The sequence below is a fragment of the Narcine bancroftii genome, chromosome 4 (assembly GCF_036971445.1).
Source record: "Narcine bancroftii isolate sNarBan1 chromosome 4, sNarBan1.hap1, whole genome shotgun sequence".
Lineage (NCBI taxonomy): Eukaryota > Metazoa > Chordata > Chondrichthyes > Torpediniformes > Narcinidae > Narcine > Narcine bancroftii.
In genome coordinates, this window is record NC_091472.1 from 82093926 (window position 1) to 82115746 (window position 21821).

Consider the following 21821-nt stretch of genomic DNA (forward strand, 5'->3'; position numbering starts at 1 on the left):
AGGAGCCGTAGGTGATGCCGGTAGAGGACCCATGATTCGGAGCCGAACAGGAGTGTGGGTATGACAACGGCTCTGTATACGCTTATCTTTGTGAGGTTTTTCAGTTGGTTGTTTTTCCAGACTCTTTTGTGTAGTCTTCCAAAGGCGCTATTTGCCTTGGCGAGTCTGTTGTCTATCTCATTGTCGATCCTTGCATCTGATGAAATGGTGCAGCCGAGATAGGTAAACTGGTTGACCGTTTTGAGTTTTGTGGCAGTCTCTTCAATCTTCAATCTTCAATCTTCAATCTTCAATCTTCAATCTTCAATCTGAGGCGCCTGCACGCTCACACCAAGACACAAGAGAAACTTGTCCGTGAACTACTCTTTGCAGACGATGCCGCTTTAGTTGCCCATTCAGAACCAGCTCTTCAGCGCTTGACGTCCTGCTTTGCGGAAACTGCCAAAATGTTTGGCCTGGAAGTCAGCCTGAAGAAAACTGAGATCCTCCATCAGCCAGCTCCCCACCATGACTACCAGCCCCCCCACATCTCCATCGGGCACACAAAACTCAAAACGGTCAACCAGTTTTGTCAAATATAAGCTGAAGTGAAACAAACATAATCAGATTGTGATTGTGCCAAATTCAATTTCTGGTACTAGTTGGAGGCTGATGATTGTTTCCTCATAAAGTATATTTACTGTGAATATAGCCATTGAGATGTACACTTGTGGCATAGTAGGGCTCAAAAAAAAACTTGCAACAAATAACAGAAGAATTCTACCGCCATTTAGCCAAATGGAGCACCTGTAGCATTGCTAAAGGCAGAAATGCTGAAATAAATGCTGTCCACACCAAGCAAGTAAACCAGTAACTGCCGTTTATTCAAACCATGTGCATTCCTTTTTAGGGGAGGTGACAGGCTCACGGGAATGATGTCATAATGCTGCCATGAGGTCTGGCCGTTTCCTTGGCAACACGCTTCTGCAGCCTTGAATGTCTGCGCGGTGGGGGGGAAAGCCCCTGTGCCCTGCTGCACTGGGTGTTCACTACAGCAATTCGGCCTGTCGCGTGCGGGATTGACCCAGCCCGCTACACACCCTCATTTAAATGTTTCCAGAGCAGAAGTATGGACGTTTGGCTATATAATTGGCAATTTGGTCATGTGCAACTGTGATCTTATTGTACTGGGAATATTCACACGGGTATATGCTTCTGGACATGTAGCCATTTCCCAGGAACATGGCAACAAAATTAAGTCTCACACAATTTAGTATCTGGAATTATACCAGTATTTTACACATTCAAAACTGATTGGGATTGTAAGAAAAAGTGGATTAGTAATAGTTTGTGATTTTAATATTGACTGGAACTTGCCATAATGATAAGTGCTTAGGTGGGATGGAATTTGTTTTTCCATTCAATGCGCAGATGGCCTTAATAGAGAGGGGCAACAATGGACTTCCTATTGGGAAATGAGGCAGGGCAGGTGATTGAAGTAGTGATGGTGGAGCACTTTGAGACCAGTGATGTAATCCAATTAATTTTAACATAGTTATGAACAAAGATAGGACTGTTCTACATTTAAAGTATGAAGTTAGGACAAGGCTAATTTTGTTGACAGTAAAGGTTGACTGGGAGAGGATGCTTCTGGGTAAAAGGATGTCTGACAAGTGGAAGGCTTTTAAAAAGAAAGTTGGGGAGAGTTCAGGGTCAGCTTAACCAGAGTTAAGGGCAAGGCTTGGGAACCCTGGTTTTTTAATTTTTTTATTTTTCACACTATGAACCATATTGACCAAATTACACATAAAAATTTCCCTCTTGAATATACAGTGTCATTTTCTCCCCTTTTTCCCCCTCCCTTCCCTCCCTCCTTCCCACCCCCCTCCCCACCCACTCAACATTCAACGTATATGATACATTAAACCCATTAAACAATGTCATCACACAATGAAAATAAACAAGAAAATTGTGTCATCTACTTTTACACACCGGGTCAGTTCATTTCGTCTTCTTCTCATTCTGTCATTTTAGGTGGTGGAGGTCCGTGGTAGGACTTCTCTGTTCTCCATGTACGGTTCCCAAATTTGTTCGAATACTGTGATGTTATTTCTTAAATTATATGTTATTTTTTCCAGTGGAATACATTTATCCATTTCTATGTACCATTACTGTATTCGCAGGCTCTCTTCTGATTTCCAGATTGACATAATACATTTTTTTGCTACAGCTAAGGCTATCATAATAAATCTTTTTTGCGCTCCATCCAAATCGAGGCCAAGTTCTTTACTTCTTATATTACTTAGAAGAAAGATCTCTGGATTTTTTGGTATGTTGCTTTTGTGATTTTATTTAATACCTGATTTAGATCTTCCCAAAACTTTTCCACTTTCTCACATGCCCAAATTGCATGTACTGTTGTTCCCGTTTCCTCCTTACAGCGAAAACATCTGTCTGATACTGTTGGGTCCCATTTATTTAATTTTTGGGGTGTGGTGTATAGCCTGTGTAACCAATTATTTTGTATCATGCATAACCTCGTGTTTATTGTATTTCTCATAGTTCTGGAGCATAACTTTTCCCATGTTTCATTCTTTATCTTTATGTTTAGATCTTGTTCCCACTTTTGTTTGGGTTTACAGCTTATTTCCTCATTCTCTTTCTCTTGCAGTTTGATGTACATGTTTGTTATAAATCTTTTAATTATCATTGTGTCTGTAATCACATATTCAAAACTGCTTCCTTCTGGTAACCTCAGCCTGCTTCCCAATTTGTTGGTGGTATGCAAACATTGTACCATGAGTTATACCATATTTGCTCTTCATTTGTTCAAAAGATAATAATTTATTTCCCGAAAAACAATTTTCTATTCTTTTGATCCCTTTTCTCTCCCATTCTCTAAAGGAAAGTTTATCTATTGTGAAAGGGATTAGTTGATTTTGTGTCAGTATTAATTTTGGTAGTTGATAATTTGTTTTATTCCTTTCCACATGAATCTTCTTCCAAATGTTGAGCAGATGGTGCAGTACTGGTGAATTCCTATGTTGCACCGGCTTTTCATCCCACTTATATAGTATATGTTCAGGTACCTTCTCCCTTATTTTATCTAGCTGTAATCTGGTCCAATCTGGTTTTTCCCTTGTTTGATAAAAATCCGTTAGGTATCTTAATTGTGGTGCTCTATAATAATTCTTAAAGTTTGGTAGCTGTAAGCCCCCTTGTTTGTACCATTCTGTTAATTTATCTAGCGCTATCCTCGGTTTCCCCCCTTTCTATAAGAATTTATTATTATTTTCTTTAGCTCCTTGAAGAATTTCTGTTAGGTGAATTGGTAATGATTGAAATAGGTATTGTATCCTTGGGAAGATATTAATTTTAATGCAATTTACCCTTCCTATCAGTGTTAGTGGTAAATCTTTCCAATGTTCTAAGTCATCTTGTAATTTCTTCATTCATGGTTGATAATTTAATTTGTATAGATGGCCTAGATTATTATCTAGTTGAATACCTAGGTATCGGATTGCTTGTGTTTGCCATTTAAATGGTGATTCTTTCTTAAACTTTGTGAAATCTGCATCGCTTCACTTTTATTTGCAATAATCTTGTACTCTGATACTTCTCCATATTCCTTCAATTTCTTATGTAATTCTTTTATTGATAATTTTGGTTCTGTTAAGTATACTATGACATCATCTGCAAATAGACTGATTTTATATTCCTTCTCTTTTATTTTTATCCCTCTTATTTTATTTTCTGTTCTTATCAGTTCTGCCAATGGTTCTATAGCTAACGCGAACAGTGAGGGAGATAGTGGACATCCCTGCCTAGTTGACCTGTTTAATTTAAATTGGTTCGATATATATCCATTTACTGTCACCTTCGCCAATGGTCCTTTATATAATGCTTTAATCCAATTAATATATTTCTCTGGTAGATTGAACCTCTGTAGTACTTTGAATAAATAATTCCATTCTACTCTGTCAAAGGCTTTCTCTGTGTCTAAAGCAACCGCCACTGTTGGCATCTGTCCTGGGTAAACTTGAACCTCTCACTTTGTTCATTTTAGATTGGTCACAGTGTTTGAGCTACCAAAAGAAAATAGACACCCACACCGAGAGCAGTTCAGTTTATACAAATGTTTATTACAAATTCAAAAGCTGATTTCAAACTACAATATCCAAGCCCTTCCCAATTATACTTATCAATGCCTGGACTGGTCCCAACTGCCGAAGCGAGGCAATGACCGCACACTTGTAGTAGGTTGTCGGGGCATCGGTAACAGCTTCTCCACCTCCCCCAACTGGGATGTTAGCTGGACTCTAGTAGTTCTTTTTCTTGCTGAGAGACCTTTCCACCCCTCAGAGAGTCTCCACTTCAGCAGTGGGACCATGGTTTATATTACCCAAAAAATTGTTTACTTATAGCTTATCTCTTTGAATAAATGATTTAATTATCTTCAAGGTCTCCTGACAGTCTGCGACCAACAAAAGACAACTGCCTTATGGTAGAATTTTGATGTGTCTACTAATTCATATGCATCCTGCGCCTCTTGGTGTAAATTAGATTATGTCTTCCTATTCAACTGCATCCCTTCTTGCATAAGCTGGTCTAAATCCTCCATTACAGCATCTTATTTCCTTGTACTGCATGGATTAAGTTAATTAACTTACAGATATTGTCCATTGTTCGTCTTTTCTTAATAAATCCAGTTTGATCTAGTTTTACTATTTTTGGTACACAGTTGGCCAATCTGTTTGCTAATAGTTTAGCTATTATCTTATAATCTGTGTTGAGTAGAGATATTGGTCTATACGATGCTGGTGTTAGTGGATCTTTCCCTGTCTTTGGTATTACTGTAATTATTGCTGTTTTGCATGAATCTAGCATGTTTGTGCTTCTTCAATCTGGTTCATTACTTCCAGGAGAGGAGGAGTTAATAAGTTTTTAAATGTTTTATAGAATTCTATGGGGAGTCCGTCCTCTCCCGGCGTTTTATTGTTCAGTAATTTTTTAAATATATCCTGTATTTCCTCTATTTTAAATGATTTTATTCATTTGTTTTACTCCTCTTCTTGCAATTTCGGTATTTCAATTTTAGCTAGAAACTCATCTATTTTGTCTTCTTTCCCTTCGTTCTCAGTTCGATATAGTTGCTCGTAGAATTCCTTGAAGTCTCTCCTTAATTGGGAACCCTGGTTGATGAAGGATACTAAGGCTCTGGTAGGGAAAAGAATGAGACAAATGTTAGTTTTTGGCAGCTGAAATCAAGTGAATCTCTAAACGATGTTGGAGAACATGAGATGGAAATCAGAAGATTCAAAAGAAGGCATGAGATAGCTTTGGCACATGAAGAAGAATCCAAAGAGATCTTATAAATATATTAAAAATAAACAAAAGAATAACTAGGGTGATGTTCCCTTAAAGATCAATATCATCACTTCTGTGTGGTGCCAGGGTAATGGGCGAAGTTTAAATGAATATTTTTCATTTGCATTTGCAATGGAGAAGGTAATGGGAGCTAGGGAAATTCAAGGAAGAGAGATGTCTTGAAACATATCAACATTGCAAAAGAGTGATCTTAAAACATAAATGTAGACATATCGCCAGGACCTGACCAAGAGTGTCCTAACTCATTGTGCAAAACTAGGGAAGATATTGCTGGAGCCCTGACAAAGGTATCTGTATCATAGTTAGCCACAGATGAGCATCTGGAAGACAGGAAGGTGGTGAATGTTGTGCTTTTATCCAAGAAGCGTTGTGAGGACAAACCAAGACATAACAGGCTTGTGAGCTTAACATCAGTAGTAGGTAAGTTACTGGAGGAGATTCTGAGAGACAGGACCTACCTGCTTTGGAAAGGCAATGTCTAATTAGAAATAGCATGGAGTTATGTGTGGGAAATTGTGCCCCACAAATTTGATAGAGGATTTTGAAGAGGTGAAGAAGAGTACTGATGAGGGCAGGGCAGTAGATGTTGTTGACAAGGATTTTAGTCAGGTCTTTGACATGGTTCCACATGGTAGGCCAGTCTTAAAGTTTAGGTTTCCTAAGATCCAGAGTGAGCTGGACAATTAGATATAAAATTGTCTTGGCAATAGGAGTTAGAGAGTGGTAGTAGAGGATTGTTTTTCAGATCAGAGGCCTTTGATGAGTGGTGTGCGTTGTAGTGTTCAGCAAAGAAGCAGGATCTAGATCAACTGGCAAAGTATGGCAGCTCCGATAAGTGCAAAGTGTTACATTTAGTCAAGTTAAACCAGGGCAGGGCAGTAAATGGCAGGTCCTTGAATAATGTTTTAAAGCAGAGAGACCCAGGGGTACAAGTACATTCTTTCTTTGAAAGTGGTGAAACTGGTCGACAGAGTGGCTATGAAAGCATTCTGCATGTTTGCCTTCATCAGTCAGAGGACTGAGAGGGATGTCATGTTATATACTTGTACAAGATGTTGAAAACCACACCGGGAGCACTGTCTGGTAGCCAATGGGAGAAGGTTATAAAGCTAGAAAAGTTTTACAATGATGTTGCCGGATTGGAGGGCATGAATTATAAGTGGGGACTGGAAAGGCTTGGATTATCTTCCTTGGATTGAGGGTGACTGAGGAGAGACCTCATAGAGGCTAACAAAATCATGAGGAGTATAGATAAGATCACAATCCTTTTTTTTTCCCCAGGACTGGGGAGTCTGAAACTGGAGGACATAGATTTAAGGTGAGAGGGAAAGGATCCAAAGGGGACCCAAGGGATAGGTTTTTTTTTTACACGGAGGATGATGGATCTATGGAATGAGCTGCCAGGGGAAGTGGGTACAATTACAACATTTAAAAGGCATTTGGGCAATTCACTAATGAGATAGGTTTAAAGGCCATATGCCAAACATAGCGAAAGAGGACTGGCTCAACTAGGCAATTTATTTATTTATTTGTATAGATGAAATACTTGTCTTGCATATGTATTGTTTGCCTAGTGTGTCTGAGTGTTTTGCACGAAGGCCTGGAGAATGCTGTTTTGTAGGGTTGTACTTGTGCAATTAGATGACAATAAACTTGACTTGACTTGATTTGACTTGAGAGTTCATCCGATTTAAGGTAGTTATTTAGGCCCCTATGTTCCTTGATGCAAGACTCAGTGAAATGTACCTTTTCTCATCCCTTAAAACAATTATTTGTATTGTTCTTTATCATGGCTAAAGTATCCAAATTATTATTAAACAATGACACCCAACAAAAAAAATGTGAAGATAACCAAAAGCAGGGTTTACTTTGAAAGAGTTATACAGCTCTGAAACAGACTCATCAACCCAGCTTGTCGATGCCAAATATATCACTCTTACGGTCGTGCAGATTGACCTCTGATCCATTTCTCTGCAGAAACCACAACCCACTGTGATGCAGCTGGCCAGGCCGCACTCGATAGAGCTCCCGTAAAAGGTTGATATAATAGTGGCCAGTAGCCTTGCCTGCTTTAGTCTTCTCAGGAAGTACAGTCGCCGTTGCGCCTTCCTGACAAGTAAGGAGATGTTTAGTGTCCATGATAGGTCACTGATCAAAGGCAAGTTGAACCACAGCAAACTTGGTACTTATCCTTGGCTTTCCCCATGAGGTGAAAATGCCTTCGCAGTTTGTCCACAGTGCACAGGAGAACACCACTGGATTCAAAGTGGGGAAGGGAGAGGGATAACAGAATCTTAGGCAAAATAAAGTTCCATTGTTATCACTGCCCCAGGGCTGATTGCCACTCTGAATATTTCCCCCAGGATGTATGAATTAAAATGTTGCAATAGATTTCCTGGAAATCTGAGATAAAACAGAATGTTAATCATTGTCAATTTTGTCTTATTGGGAAGACACTGAAGTGCAATATGGCATTCTGATTCATACATTTTCTTTTCATTACAGGGGACAGTGTTTAATTCCTGGAAGGCAGTTTGGGCTGTCCTTTTAGAAGATGAAATTCAATTTTATAGCAAAAAAGCTGATGGCAGTCCAAAGGGAATCCTTCCTTTAAAGGGGAGTTCGGTTGTATCCCCATGTCTGGACTACAACAAAAGAATGGTTTGTAAATCTCTCTGTGAATTGCAATTCTGCAGTTGCTTATCATTATCACTCAATGCATTACATGAATGAAACATTTATAATTTAAGAGTGAATTATATTTTTGCATTAGTTTGCTTTTAGTGGTAGAATTTGTATGCTTTGTTCCCCTAAATGCAGTTCCATAAATGTCAATTGAAGTGAATTCTGAAGGCCAGGTACAACTACCATGTAATAAATTTAGAGCTGCTGATTGGGACTATGGTGTTTGTACAGTGCAAAGTGTTAAATCTGCCCACCTGTCTCAGTAAAAGAATGGAGCGCAGGACTCACAGTAACGGTGTTAATTTGCTAACAGCTTGCTACTGAGTTGCATAGCTCAGAAACTGGAAAGAGGAAGGATTGGCAAGCTGCTCCTTAGCTGCCAACTCCATGGCAACTGCGTGAGAGGAAATTAATTTGTTTGAAAATGTCGTTTTCAACCCTTCAACAAGCTTCAGACGAAGTCTATGTACACACTGCATCATCATATAACCATATAACCACTTACAGCACAGAACAGGCCAGTTCGACCCTACTAGTCCATGCCGTAACAAATCCCCACCCTCCTAGTCCCACTGACCAGCACCCGGTCCATACCCTTCCAGTCCTCTCCTATCCATGTAACTATCCAGTCTTTCCTTAAATGTAACCAATGATCCCGCCTCGACCACGTCTGTCGGAAGCTCATTCCACATCCCCACCACCCTTTGCGTAAAGAAATTTCCCCTCATGTTCCCCTTATAATTTTCCCCCTTCAATCTTAAACCATGCCCTCTAGTTAGAATCTCCTCCACTCTTAATTGAAAAAGCCTATCCACATTTACTCTGTCTGTCCCTTTTAAAATCTTAAACACCTCTATCAAGTCCCCCCCTCAATCTTCTACGCTCCAGAGAAAAAAGCCCTAGTCTGCACAACCTTTCCCTGTAACTCAGACCCTGAAATCCTGTCAACATTCTCGTGAACCTTCTCTGTACTCTCTCTATTTTGTTTATATCTTTCCTATAATTTGGTGACCAAAACTGTACACAGTACTCCAAATTTGGCCTCACCAATGCCTTGTACAATTTCATCATAACCTCCCTACTCTTGAATTCAATACTCCGATTTATGAAGGCTAACATTCCAAATGCCTTCTTCACCACACTATCTACCTGAGTATCAGCCTTGAGGGTACTATTTACCATCACTCCTAAATCCCTTTGTTGCTCTGCACATCTCAATAGCCGACCATTTAATGCATAGGACCTATTCAGTTAGAGACCAAAGCAAAATTCTGCTGTTGCTGGAAATCTGAAATAAGGAAAATGATGGAAATACTTAGCAGATTAGGCAGCATCGGTGAAGGGAATTGATATTTCAGGTTGATGACATTTCATCAGAAGAGATGAACCTTTAGTCAGAGTTAAACAGGAAAGTATGCAGACATGGAGTTGTAGTGGAGAAATTCAGCAAGTAATACAGCATCTATAGGAAGTAAAGGGTCATCAACATTTCAGACCTGAGCACTTCGGCAGGGTATTTGCAAAAAATATTACCTTCTGTAATTCCACCACCTACAATGTGATCCATCACCCGACATATCTCTTACCCTCTCCACTTTCCACAGGAACCGTTCCCTCTGAGACTCTCTCGTCTACTCATCCCTTCTCATTAGTCACCCCCTCGGAATCTACCCCTGTGATCGCAAGAAATGCTACAACACCTGTATCCATACCTCCTCCCTCACTACTATTCAGGATTCCAAACAGACCTTCCAAGTGAAGCAGGACTTCACTTGTGAATCTGCAGGGGTCATCAACTACATCTGATGGTGCCGTTATGGTCTCCTTTACATCGGAGAGACTGGACGTAAACTGGGAGATCATTTCATTGTGCACCTTTATTCTGTCCGCTGCAATAACATGAACCTCCCAATGGTCAACCGTTTTAATTCCACACACTGACATGTCTATTCATGGCCACATGCACTGCCAAATTGAAGCTACCTGAAAATTGGAGAAACACCTAATATTCTATCTGGGTACCTTCCAACCATATGCCATATACATTGACTTCTCCAGCTTCCATTAAACACCTCACCCGTCTGTCTCTCTTTCCTTATTCCTTTGTTTCCTTTCTTCCAACTCCCCACCCCTTCCTTCTCTATTCAGAGATCTGTCCTCTTCCCCATCATTTCCCAGATTTATTTTGTCTTCTACCATGTCCACCTGTACTCTCCCTGCTCCTTCTTCCTCTCTCGCAACCTCCCCCTCCCCAACCTTTTTATTCAGACACCTGCTTGTTTTTCGCTCATACCTTGATGAAGGGCTCAGGCCCAAACGTTGGTTACCCTTTACTTCCTTTAGATACTGTGTGACATGCTAGTTTCTCCAGTTCCCTTGTGCATTACAAACATCTGTCAGACATTTTCACGACTTTACTTCTGCTCCATCTCAGCTCACTTCCTGTTTAAACTTTTTTTTTTCATGCCCCAAGACTGGCCCAGTTCAGTACATTTCTAGCTGACCTCCTTTATTTGACTAACCATTCATTGAGGGCATTTCATACTTTTCATCATATTTCATAGCAAGCCCCATTTCCCATCAACTGCTGCTGAACTCCCAAAACAACGTTCCATTTTTAAATTCCAGCCTTCGTTTTCAGATCTCCATACCCGTAATCTTCTCCAGCATTTCAGCCCTTGGAAAAATCTGTGCTTCTAATCCATCAGTAGTGTTTCAGTGCCCAAAATGCCAGATGAAGAGTTATTAGAACAAACATCCATACTGAGACTTTGAAGATAACCTTTTTAAAAAGGTCAACATCAAAAGAAGCAAGGGAGAGTTAATCAAGTAATATTAGTGATAATAATATTTTTAATACATCTTGTAATGGTATCCTTTGAAACTTTAATTTCATTTAAGAAGTGGGGTTGAATCAAAATGATTAGAAGTAATATATACTATAGATATGAACTGAACTGTTAATCAGAATGTGATTCTACATTAACTGAGGGTTGTTTTATGGTATTTTAAGAAGATTTGGAGTTACTTTCATTTGTCAAATGTATTTTCAGGTTAGAGGTTTTGAAAATATTTATTCTCAACCTCAATACATGGTGCTGGCTCCTCCACTTCCTTCTTTATTATAACACTCACACATTATAACACTCACATACGGGTATTTAGATACCTGTATGTAGAATATCAGATATGATGTTATCATACAGTACAGAAGGATACCATTTGACCCATCAAACCATGCTAGCTTTTGAAAGAGCTACCAATTTATCCTCGCAGATCATTTTATTTTCTGCAATACAGTACATTTGTCCTTTTAATTTGTCCAAACACAAATTCAGAGTTGTTCTTGCTTAAATGGAAATAGTTTCTCAGGAATTTGTAGGCACTATAAGAAACATTGCTTCTCGGACTAAAGCACAACATTTAAAGTTGTGGGAAATTAGAATAAATTAAGAATTAATATTGTGACAGAATGTTTCCTCTAACTCCTATTTCCTCATTTTTTTTCAGCTTCCTCTGCCTCATTATATGCTCTGTTTTTCAACCTTTTCTCTTTGTTTATCAGCCTCATATTGTTGTGTCTGCAACTCAAAATTCCGTTTCTCTCTTTCCTCTTCAACCCTCAATTTCTCCAATTCCAATTGCAACTCAAAAGATCTATCCTCTGGAAAATTATCTAAGTCTTTCTCAACAAATTTTCCCTCACCGATATAATATTTCACTATAATCCTCTGTATTTGTATTTTCCTCAATCAATGCTTGACTTCAGTCAGCTTTAATGCCTAAGAAATTGTGGTGGTACACCACCAGCCTACTGTAGGGGGCGACCTCTGTACCTGCAGAAGAGCACGGGGACAAGACAACACCTGGCTGGCTGTCAATCAGCCAACCTAAATGGACCAAGTCCCACCCGGTCGGCTGTCAATCACCCTCCGGGATACAAGCCAGAGCCGGCCCTTCGAAGAAAGTCTCAGAGCTTGCAACAGCATTCCTCACAGCCAGCTCTGTGGAAGTTTATGTCAAATAAAGCCTGTAGAACAGACTTTATGTTTTGTGTGTTTGCTTCTGTTTGATAGCGCACCACAGAAATAACCATCATTTCCTCTTTTCTCTTGTTCTGTAGCTCTGCAGGTGATGGTTGTGACAAAAAAATGCATCAACATCCATTGCTGTTGCTTTTCCACACACAAGCTTTAAATTAGCTTGAAAAAAAAAACAATTAACTAATAAATCAAAAACTCCAATTTTCAATCCGAAAGGACGAGTCCTCATAAAATGTTACGAGCCCGGAGGACCCCAAAACCCAGCAGCTATAGATTTTCACCAAGACAAATAGTTACTTAAACAAAAGTTGCTTTTAATTATCTTTAAACATGAAAACAGAATCACACTTTAACTTATCACGATTGACTTAACTAACCTAACTTAACACCCTTCTAATTCTATGTGCGCATGTATGTAATGCGTGTAAGTTCAGAAAAGTTTTTAAATTCATAGTCCAATCTCACTTTTCATTCCTCCAAGTTCACTGGTTGGAGTCAATTCTTATACTGTGCACAGAATTTAACATTTATAAAGTTACTGGTTACTGTTTAGGAAGTTCATTTGGTTTTCAGAGAGAGATTTGTTGTTCCAGGACAGCTTCAACTGATTTACTTCCATCAGCTACTTCAGTGTCTTTCGGTCAAAACTTGTCCCCTCAGGTTTTTCTCCAGATGATAACCTATTTCTTTCATGTCACCACAGAGTTCCTTTTTGTTTCTCATATTCCAAGTGAAACATTAGACAGCCAGTCCTCTCCTCTTGCTTGAACCATAAGGGTTTTGACCAGGCTGAACTAAGAACTCACAACCCATCTTCCGAATGGGGCTTTCCACAAGCTTTCCAGTTTGTCCTGTTCCAGTCCCAGTTACTGCTGCTGACTGTAAAACTGTAGAACAGATCTCTGATTCTCTGTCTGTCTGTCTCTCTCACTCTCTCAGAGAAAAAGCTGTTTAACTCTCTCTGCTTGCAAAACCACATGACCCTCTTAGAACAACAAGATCCCCTCCAGACAGAATGCGGCCCCAACAAGCTCTTTCATCTGTTCCCTTTTTGTAAACAACAATCCATTAGTGAAGTCTCTTGGACACTCTCAAAAGCTTTTGCAAAAGCTCTGAGGGCCCGACATGTCCAGCATTAGCAGAGCTCCAGTATTTTAAATGAGATCTGTTTTAAAGTGTTTGTATGTGACCTACACTAACAAACCCTGCCCCAATTTATCTCCTAAAAACATATCTATATTCTGTCACAAAATGTTGTTTAAGGATTAGGTACATGGCACTGAATTACATAGAATATACAGTATGTGCGTTTGGGCATTCTCCCTGTGTCTGTATGGGTTTCCTCCCTCCTTCAAAAAACGTGGGGTTTGTAGGTTAATTGGTATATTTGGGTGGCACCGGCTCATAGGCCGAAGAGACCTGTTACCATGCTGTATGTCATTTTAAAAAAAGTACTAAAATGAGCCAATTTAGTCTAATTACATGCACAGGAATTGGTTGCATATGGTCCTGTTCTAGCTGTCTCACTTTTTATTCCCTTTTCTCTCAGAGCCCTGAGCTCAATTTGAAAGGATTTGAGTTATATTTTTAATAGATTTTTTTGGTAAGATTAATTTATAGTAAATCCTGAAATGAGTTAAAATGTGGAAAACAGGAAGTGAAATCTTTTTTTTTAAAACTTTATTTAAAATTTTTACAAAATCAAAAAACAATAGAAACTAAAACTACCCCCTAATATCCCCCCTCCTTCCCCCCCCCCCCACCCATCCCACCCCCTACAAACCTCCCACCTTTGGAGCTTATTTAAAAAAAAAACAATAAAATCAACTTATAACAGGGTGTTGTGTGGTGTGCCATCTTTTAACATCTTTTATCACATATAAAGCCATTACTTAGCCTCTAAACCCATACATTTCAAATATAAACTCCACATTTCATCAAAAAAAGAATAATTGTTCCGCAAATTGTAGGTTATCTTCTCCAAATAAATATACGATGGAATTTCATTATGCCATCTCTGTATACTCAATTCAACATAATTTTTCCAAATTACATCTACACATTTTCTAGCAATTGCCAATCCTAAAAGTATAAATGCAACATGAGGTTTCTCCAAACGTAAATTTGCTGTAATTGTATTCATATACTAAGTGAAATTTTGACTTAAAGTTGAAGAGAAACTGATGACAACAAATTCTGAATTCAGTAAAACAAAACTATAATTAAAGTAAGGCTTTAGTTTCAGAGAAAAGGAACAGACTAAAACTGAAACTAAATTGATTTCTATCAGCAAGTAACAGTTTTGGGATTCCATCATGGGTGAGTAGAGTTGACGCTCTCACTTCAGCGTCATAATAATTGCATGGTTGTAACTGAATTAAAAACCCCTCCTAAAGTTTAACTTCCATAAATGAAACCATTTAGAGCCTTTAATAATCCCAATCAATGGCTGTTTTAATACACATTTAAATAATTCATTTAATGCAGATAAAATATATTTCCTGGTAAAGGAATCCTGCATTGATAGCTTGCAGAAGGTGGCTTCTCCAAGTGATTTTGTGACCCACACTTTTCTGTTTCAAGTGTGCATCTAAATTTATGAAGTTCATATTAAATTTGCTTCTGCTGATGCATTCGAGATCCGAGAAACTCATTTGCATGGAAATATAGAACCCTCTGACATGAAGATATTGTTCGAGTTTTATTCTTTGCAACTGATTATGCCATTTTATACATTTTAAAAACAATATCCCTTTTGTTCTTAGTTTGTTTTCAAGTTTCGTACATCAAAGAATCAAGACCATTATCTGCAAGCTTCACATCTTGAAGAACGTGATGCCTGGGCGAAAGACATGAAGAGGGCCATTCAGTTCATTGCAGGTGGTCAGAAATTTGCACGAAAGTCAACAAGAAAGTCTATCAAGTTGCCCACAGACATAAATTTGGGGTAAGAATGTTAATTGATCCATTCCCTCTGCTTTTGTCTGCAGGTATGGCAATGAATCAATTTGTATTTGGTCTAGTTTGGTGAGACAGAAGCATTACCATATTGATTCGATATAATGAGAAATAACAATCAGTGCAAATTGCTAACTAAAGAGAAACAATATTCAGTGCCTGGAACGTCACTCAGAATTCTAAAGCTACCATATTTGATGGCAAATAAGAGACTCCTCCCCCCCACCCCCCACCCCTCCCATTTCAGCAGGGAATATTAGGAACAATTATTTTAGTATATTTATGGTTAGGTTGACAAGGTTCCTCCTGCAAGGCCCCTTGTAGATAATGCGTATGTGTGTACCTTCACTCACCTCGTGGAAACCCTCCAGCCTTGCATGGGCAAGAAGCCGAAGTTGCGGGTACACTGCTAACTGAAGCTCTTCACTATGTTGGGCTGAGGCACCCATGCTTGCTTGTGGCCTGCCGCCAGCCTCCTTGCACACGATCAACAGCAGCAACATGTCCTCCTGGCCACCGTGCGCCAAGGCTCAGGCTACTTCCCCCCAAGCCACCCTTCCCCAGTCCCCATTCAATTTGCTTGGGTGGGGGGGGGGGGCTGTGCTCATTGAACAAAAGCTCAGCATGGAGCCTGATCGCTGAAGCCCAGTGCTCCCCTCAAAGCAAATAATCCATTGTACAAACACGACTGTAATGCTGCTGGCGGGAGCTGCCTTGTTTGGCCTTCTCACCTGGGGAAGTGAGCGCAGGGGCGACTTGAGGGAAGGTGGTCCATGAAGCTGTGGGCCTGCTTCCTGGAGAGCTGCAGCACCTCGGCAGGCTTCTTGAAGCTGGGTGAGTAGCTGGCAACCTGCTAAATTTCAACATAGTGTATAAGACTCGGGGTAATTTTGAGTGAATTTTTGGAGGAAAAAGTGGGTCATATACCATCAAATATGGTAGTTTTGGAATATTGTGCAGAGTCTGGTCACTCTGCTATAGGAAAGATGTTATCAAATTGGAAAAGGGGCAAACACATTCACAAGGATGCAGGGTTTGTATTATAGGGAAAAGCTGGTCAGGTTTGGAGTTTTTCCCTGGAGTGCATGAAGCTGAGAGATGACTTTAAATGCAAGATCATGTGAGATATAGAAAAGGTGAATAGTCATTTCCCCATGGTAGGAGAGTCTAAAACTACAGGCCATAGGTTTAAGGTAAAGCGGAAAGATTTCAAAAATATCTGAGGAGTATGTTTTTGATGCTTATATGGAAAGGTACTGTACGTGGATAGGAAATAGTTAGAGGGATACAAGCCAAGCACAGGCAAATGGGAATAGCTTAGATGGCAACTTGATCAGTCAGGTTTGGCAATGCTTTGTCAATAAGAGTGAGTACAGGCTTGGTCACGGCCAATCTAATTGTTGGCTTCAACACCACTTCCATGCCCATCCCTTGAAACTTTGATACCTGCATGGGATAATCTGGATTAAAAACAGAAAATGCTGCAAATGCACACCAGGACAGGTGACATCTGTGGGAAGAGAAACAGAATTAACCTTTCTGGATGATGATCCTTCAACAGACTTTATCAGATCCAGTTCTGACAAAGGGTCTTCAACCTGAAGCATTAACTTTGCTTCCCTTTCTGCAGAGGCAACCTGACTTGCTGAGTGTTTCCAGCATTTTCAGTTTTTGATTTGAATGAATTGGATTGCTCCGTGAAAGAGCTGTGCGGAGTCAATAAGTTGAATGGCCTTCTTCTGTGTTGTATCGTTGGACACATAGGATAGACTGTTAAGTCACCTTTAGTAAGGAAAATAGTCAGTACTTTGAAACAAGCTTTGAAAATCAGGATAAATGGTGGGGGAAACACCTTGGGAATAGTACTCCTAATTCAGAAAGTTTCCAGATAGTAATGGAAAAGGATAAGGTTGGTTAACATCCTACAGAGGAGGAAGATTGATTTCAATGGGACAAGATTAGGCCCTGCTGAAAGTCGATTTTGAGCAGATCCTTGTGGTTAAAAGCATTTGGAAAATGGGAGCCTGTTGAAAAAATCAGTTAGAATTCAAGATCAGCATAGAATCATACAGCACAGAAACAGGCCCTTTAGCCCTTCTAGTTTGCTCCAAACTATTATTCTGCCCAGTCCTACTGACCTGCACTCAGTCTATATCCCTTCCATCAATGTACCCATCCAAACTTTTCTTAAAGAATGAACCCGCATTTACCACTTCAGCTGGCAGCTCATCTCACCACTCTCTGGGTGAAGATGTTCCCCAACCTATTTAACCTTTCCCTGTAACTCAGTTCCTCAAGTCCTGGCAATATCCTAGTAAATCTTCTCTGCTCTCTTTCAACCTTATTGATATCTTTCCTGTAGTTAAATGACTAAAACTGTACACAATACTTCAAATTCAGTCTCACCAATGTCTTGTATAACTTTAACATAATAACACAACTCCTACACTCATTAATTTGATTTATGAAGGCTAATGTGGCAAATCTCTCTTATACAACCCTACCAAACCTTGACACCACTTTCAGGGAATTATGTATCTGTATTCCCAGATCTTTCTGTTCTACTACACTCCTCAGTGCCCTACGATTTACCTTGTATGTCCTTCCTTGGTTTGTTCTTCCAAAATACAGCACCTCACACTTGTCAGCATTAAATTCTATCTGCTATTTGGCAACACATTTTTCCAGCTGATCCAGATGCTTCTGCAAGACTTGAAAGCTTTCCTTCATGTCCACTACATCTTCAATTTTGTGTCATAGGCAAACTTGCTGATATAATTGACTACATCATTATTAATCGTTAATACAGATGACAAACAACAATGCACCAAGCACCATGAAGAACATCACTAATCACAGTGAGGCACTCATCCACTACTACTCTCTGGCTTCTCCTATAAAGCCAATGTTGAATCCAGTTCACTATCTCACCATAAATACCGAGCAACCAAACTTCCTGACTTACCTCCCATGAGGTCTTACAGGTTCATGTAGACAACATCCATAGCCTTTCCTTCATCAACTTTCCCGGTAACCTCCTCAAAAAACTGTAAGATTGGTTAACCATGACCTACCAAGCAGAAAGCCGCGTTGACTATCCTTAATCAGTCCCTGACTATCCAAGTTCTTGTATATTTGATCTCTTAGAACACCTGCCCATAACTTACGTACTTCTGAGATCAGGTTCACTGGCCTATAATTTCCTGGGTAATTGTTGGAGCCTTTTTTAAACAATAGGACAACATGAGTTACCCTCCAATCCTCTGGCATCTCACTGTCAGGGTCCCTGCAATTTCTGCACTCGCCTCTCTCAAGTTCCAAGGGAATACCTTGTCAGGTCCAAGGGATTTATCGGCCCTTTTTTGCTTTAAGACAGCAAGCACCTCCTCTTTTTTAATCTGTTTAGGTTCCATTATGTCACTGCTTGTTTGCTTTATTTCCATAGACTCTGTGGCAGTTTCCGGAGTAAATACAGATTTAAAAAAAAAACATTGAAGATCTCCCCTTCTCTTCTGATTCCAGACATAGCTAGATCTTTAAGAGTTCCAATTTTGTTCCTTACTATCCTTTCACCATTAGTGTTTCAGTATTGGTGAAAGGCAATGATGGTGTCATTAGGAACTCTTAGATGACCAAGGATATTGAAGGTTTGATCAGAGAAAAAGAGGAAACATATAGGCAACTGAAATCAGGTGAATCTTTGAGGAATATGTTGGATATAGGAGAGAACTTAAGAAGGGATGACAAAAAGAGGCAATGAAATATCCTTGAAAGATAAGATTAAGAGGAATTCTGGGACATTCAATTAAGATATCAAGACCAAGGGTATATCCAGGGAAATAAGGCCCTCCCACCCCCCACCCCTCATAGATCAGCATGATCTATGAGTGTAGTCAATGAGATTTCTCAGGCGTTTCAGCAAGATGTTGTATTAATGCAGATCTACACATTGTGAGAGATGGACAAACCTATCCAAAAGAAGCTTTACAGCCAAATTGCAAGTATTTCCAGGTTTCAATTATCATCTGACTGAGGATGTTTAGGATGAGTACATTGAATAATCATGTATTCTCAGGAGAATGATTGCAGGAGGCCGAAATGCCAAACAAATTAGTATTATCAATAAGGTTATTGTTAGGAGTTTTGTGTATTTGGTGAGAATTGATAAAAGAGGAAATTGAATGCCAGCAATGACTTACTGTCCCATTCCAACAGTCTGCATCAAAATGTGTGAAAATTCTAATAATCATTTATTTATACTCAATGACACTTGCTCAAAATAGATATATTCTGCTTTTCTTACTAATTATAAATCTATCATTTATCTCACAAAAAATGCTTTCCAATTTATGTTCATTATATTTGGCTGCAATAAAGAGACTGGCTATAAACTTAGAAAACATATTTTTCTCTCTGTTTAGTGCTTTATACCTCTCTATGAAGGATCCTGAGACAGGCGTAAAAGAGTTAAAATTACAAAAAGAGAAGAAAACCTTCAATCACTGTTTTGCAGGTGAATATGAATCTGAACTCTTTATCAGAGAAGGAAATACTGTTTAATCGGAAAACTGCATAACAGTTTACTGTCTCCTCACCAAACCGTTTCTTCAATGACTGCATATCCCATGAGCTAGATGTTACTGCACATTTATTTTTGTGCTGATACATGGTTGTGAGTCACTCCAGATCTGTTCGTTAAAGACATAAAGAGGAAGACTTCCTGTTCACAAGTTCAAAGGACAGCTTTGCCTGGTTGCCCTGTGTAAAACGCAGTGAAACTGAACTCATTCACTTATAATGTGTTACATGTTCAATGAGTAGCACAATAGGTCTGATTATTGTCGCCAGGCATTAAAGAGACCGGCCCGCACCAGCAGCAACTCATCCAGCCATGGGACATCAATGTTAATGAAAGAACTAATGCTGCAGTGATGGAAGGAGAGTAGGAAGGTGTATTCCGTGGGTCAGAGCAATTTGGAGTGACATGGAGATGCAGAGAGATCATAAGGGTTCTGTGAAGTTGTAGATAGGTCCTTCTCACTGGGGTTTGCCAGAGAGGTCCGTGTAAGAACTGATATTCAGTCTTTGAATGTCAGAATCAAAATTTATTGTCATTAACACATCACAAAATTTGATGTTTTATGGGAGCATTACGTGCAAACATTGCTATGAATTATTTAAAAATAAATAAATTAGTGCAAAAGAAGGGAAAGTGAAGTAGTGTCTGTGGTTCACTGTCCATTTAAAAATCTGATGGCATAGAAGAACCTGTTTTTGTATTGTTGGGTGTTCACCCTCAGGCTCCTGTATCTCTTTCCTGATGGTATCAGTGAGAAGGGGGCATGGCCTGGGTGCTGAAGGACCTTGAAGATAGAGACTAATTTCTTGTAGATATCCTCGATGGAGTGAAAACTGATGCCTATGATGGCGCTGGCCTAGTTCCCAACTCTAATTTTCTCCTGTCTGTGCATTGGCACCTCTATACCAAACAGTGATGCAACCAGAGAGAATGCTCTCCATGGTACCCTGGTAGAGGGTTTGGTGACATACTAAATCTCTTCAAACTCCTCACAAAATATAGCTGCTGGTGAGCCATCTTCATCATTGCATTGACATGGAAGCCCCAAGACAGATCTTCAGAGATGTTGACACCCAGAAATTCAATGTTCTTAACCATTTCCACTGATCCCTTGATAAGGGCTGGTTCTCGTCTTCCTGATTTTCCCCTCCTGAAGTCACAATCATCTCCTTAGTTTTGCTAACACCACTCAACTAGCTGATCTATCTCTCTCGTGAACTCTTCTGCATTGTTGTCTGTTATTCTGATGACAATCACGATGTCGTTGGTAAATTTGTAGACAGCATTTGAATTGTGCCTGGCCACACAGTCATGGGTGTATAGTGAGTAGAGCAGTGGGCTAAGCACGCATCCTTGAGGTGCGCCTATGTTAATTATCAGTGAGGAGGAGACATTGTTTCTGATTTGCACTGAATGTGGTCTTCTGATGTGGAAGTCAAGAATCCAGTTGCAAAGTAGGGTGCAGAGGCCCAGGATTTGGAGCTTGTTGACCAGCACTAAGGGTATGATGGTGTTGAAAGCTGAGCTGTAGTCGATGAAGAGTGGTCTGATGTAAGTGTTGCTGTTGTTTAGGTGATCTGGAGCTGAGTTGAGAGACAGTGATATTACAGCTGCTGTGAAGCGATTGTGATGGTAGGTGAATTGCAGTAGGTCCAGATCGTTACTTAGGTATGAGTTAATTTTGGCCATGATCAACATATCAAAGCAATTAATTACAGTAGATGTTTGTGCTACTGGGCAATAGCTCCCTCTGCTCTTCTTGGGCACCGAGATGATCAATGCCCTTTTGAAGCAGGTGGGAATCTCCGACTGCAGCAGTAAGAGATTGAAAATGTCAATGAACCCTCTGGCTAGTTGGTTGGCACAGATTGTCAATAGTCTGCCAGGTACGACATCAGGGAACTTTTGGAGCATGAAAAATTCTGGGCCTGGTCTGCCAACTCTTGTGGGCTGAAGGGTAAGTAGCTGATATAATTACTCCCTGAATATTAAGTTTGGGTAATTTCCTTAATGCGACAGTGAGCAGCAATCTATCACTTTTCTTCACAGACTTCATGTCCAAGGACTCTGATATTTATTTTAATATATACAAAAAGTGAAGCTAATGTGAAAGTTAAATAATTCCTTGAGGCATTGAAAGAGATTATGCATTTACATTAACATCAGTGTACCTGGTGCACTGTAGATTT

General features: G+C 39.7%; 1 protein-coding gene across 5 annotated transcripts in view; it reads left to right on the top strand.

Moving 5' to 3' along the window:
* plek (pleckstrin) overlaps window positions 1–21821 on the top strand; it is a 44798-nt gene that overhangs the window by 9684 nt on the left and 13293 nt on the right. For 4 of the 5 annotated variants that reach the window (XM_069931774.1, XM_069931773.1, XM_069931777.1 and 1 more), the window contains exons 2-4: window positions 7873–8028; window positions 14861–15042; window positions 19475–19566. In XM_069931774.1, the coding sequence (XP_069787875.1) occupies window positions 7873–8028; window positions 14861–15042; window positions 19475–19566 (430 nt within the window). Of the gene's footprint in view, window positions 1–5119; window positions 5200–7872; window positions 8029–14860; window positions 15043–19474; window positions 19567–21821 lie in introns of all 5 variants that reach the window. The other variant, XM_069931775.1, reaches the window with a different exon arrangement.